At 44.7% G+C, this 2,414-nt stretch overlaps 1 protein-coding gene across 1 annotated transcript in view; it reads left to right on the top strand.

Annotated features, from left to right (window-relative positions):
• The first annotated feature begins 1,095 nt into the window (after positions 1–1,095).
• The window catches only part of CSUI_000975 (lysosomal cobalamin protein), a 5,872-nt gene continuing 4,553 nt past the window's right edge, over positions 1,096–2,414 (top strand). The window contains exon 1 of the mRNA XM_068061181.1: positions 1,096–2,318. Within this exon, the coding sequence (XP_067926846.1) occupies positions 2,079–2,318 (240 nt within the window). The 5' untranslated portion in view covers positions 1,096–2,078. The remainder of the gene's footprint in view (positions 2,319–2,414) is intronic.

The raw sequence follows: 2,414 nt of genomic DNA, 5'->3' as shown, positions 1-2,414 counted from the left end.
CTTCTTATGAGTAAGAATGATACAGCTAAACTTCAAGCTTTACAGCATCAGCAACATCAGTATACTCAGCGAAATTATCTTCTTCAAGTAAGCCCTTCTCTCTCTCTTGCTTTCTTGTCTTCTTATCTTTCTTCCTTTCTTTCTTTTATTTCTCTCCTGGCTATCTAATACACGGAGAGGGAGAAAGAGAAACACTTATGGTAGTAGACATGACTCATGTAACGGGAGTTATCTATCGTCTTGTTTCAAGCACGCACAAAAAGGCTGGCCGGGGGCTAATTGAAGTGAAGGAGACGTGTTTGTTTCTAAAGGTGCCGCTACGGCTTTACATTTGTGTATCTGTCTATCTCCGTCTCTGTCGCCAATGACTCTATACCTAGGTACGTGTGCATGTGTATGTACACGCCTCTCCGAGGCTCAGGACTACTTGGAATTGTGTCTTCATTCTGCAAGAAAGAAATGGTGAAGATCAAGAAGAGAAGCTCTTCCATTCAGCTCATAGTGAGGATGCCAACTATATTTTTCACGAGTGTCGTTGTCTTGTCTTTGTGCAGGAAGAAGAGGAACTTCAACGACAGTCGTTTCTTTTCTCCTTTCTCTATCGAATCTTTCTTCCATTTCGCTGGATATTCGGGTCTGTTTTGTTTGTCCTTTCTTTATCTGCTATGAGTTCATTGGCTGTAGCTTTGATTCAGCGGTATCAATACTCCAGGTGTACATACACCTGTGGATTTGTTCTCGATGATGACGCCTTTCTGTCACAAGAAACCAGCCCTCTCATCAATCCACTCGATGAAATTCTTGTCCGCCTGTCTCGGGTAAGCTGAACTCGACTTTCCCTGCCCGCTTTCTTCTTCACTCTCCCTGCTTCTTCTCCGATGTTGAGTTAGGCACGCCTTTACTTTTCCTATGAGCAATCGTTCAAGCATCTTTCCCTAAGGTCGTCTCGGCAGCGTCTCTGACTAGCTTCATCTTTTTTTCCAGTTTGTCGTGTTTGCTTTCTTAGAATGGTTCTGGCTTGTGTGTATCTAGGCCCCGCCGGAGCTTCTCTTAGCCTCGTCGTTCTCAGACTTTCTCTCTTCTTTTGAGGAGGGATGGAACGCCTCGTAGCTTTCTGCGTTACATTGAGGGTATTGCCTCAAGTGGCTACTCACACGTGATGAATACTTTCACATAAGCGGAAACAGGTCTACTGCAAGACTCTCCTAGCATCCTGTCTTGCCGTATGAACCTATACGCGTGAGCACGATATGCGGACAGCCATGCGTACATACTACCATCGACCCTTCTGTGTATCTACTCGTCTCTCTCTTTTACCAGATGTGTCTCGATCGGGAAGAGTTTGACGACATACGTGAATCCCCCTGGACATCCTGATCACCACATATCCTTATCATCTTGCTCGTTGAATTGCCTTTTTAAGAATAGACCTAGTTTGCCTTCCGAACCAGACCTGATGATTTGCCTGATTGAAATGTGTGAGTTACAAGTATGCTAAAGTCAATACATTCATCTTCCCCCTATCACGACAGAAAGCTAAACATCTCTTGCAAGAGTTTTTCCTATAGAATCCGTCTCATTCTCTCATGATAGCCCTACACCTCTCCTCATCTCTGTCTTTCTTTTCCTTCGGAGATTCCATTTGTCTGTCTATCTTTCTTACGATGCGGTCTCATTATGGCTCTACAACGGCCTAGTGTGGGTATGGTCTCTTTAGCCTCCTGCCCTTGCGATACCTCTACACGACATCTGACCCACAGAGACAAAACAGAAGAACGAAAGGAGGAGGAGAGAAGAGTGACGGTCACTCACAACGAATAGACTTTGCTGTGCGCACGCGTCTTCTGTCCTAGCCAAGTTCTTCTTTTGGTCTTTACGTACTCCATCTCTTTTCTTTCTTATCAGGCAACTTCCATGTGAGACCAGCGTAGTTGTCGGCCCTTGCTACTATCCTTTCTACGAAGTCTTGATGTTTAGAACTTTTCTAGTCATGATGGCACAGACTTCCTCTATCACTGTCCCTACACCAGTGAGCGCCGTCATCGTTATGAGCATCTAGCTTCACTTCCGAGCTTCGTATGTATGAAACAGATACGTTTCCCAGGAGAAAGAAGGGCTGTGCTCCTACTACTGCTACTTGGTGTTCTCATGTGTATGTATGTATGGTTCAGTTCTTTCCAGCCGATCTCTTCTTGATTGGAGTTTATGTGGCTTTGCTATTCTTCTCCCTTCTTTACGGTCTCCTTTCTCTTCCTCGTCTTCGAGTTTTCAACAAGACCTTTTGGAACCGGATCTGTCCTCGTCGTACTTCCCCAGAGGTATGGATTCTTCAATTCTATATCCGTGTATCGATTCTTTTCGAGCGCTTAGCGTGAAGATATATCCTGTCTTTCTCTTTTGCCTTTCCTTAAAAA

Source organism: Cystoisospora suis (assembly GCF_002600585.1).
Source record: "Cystoisospora suis strain Wien I chromosome Unknown contig_380, whole genome shotgun sequence".
Classification (NCBI taxonomy): domain Eukaryota; phylum Apicomplexa; class Conoidasida; order Eucoccidiorida; family Sarcocystidae; genus Cystoisospora; species Cystoisospora suis.
The sequence above is the reverse complement of the archived record's forward strand: the minus strand, read 5'-3'. Positions and strand labels throughout refer to the sequence as shown.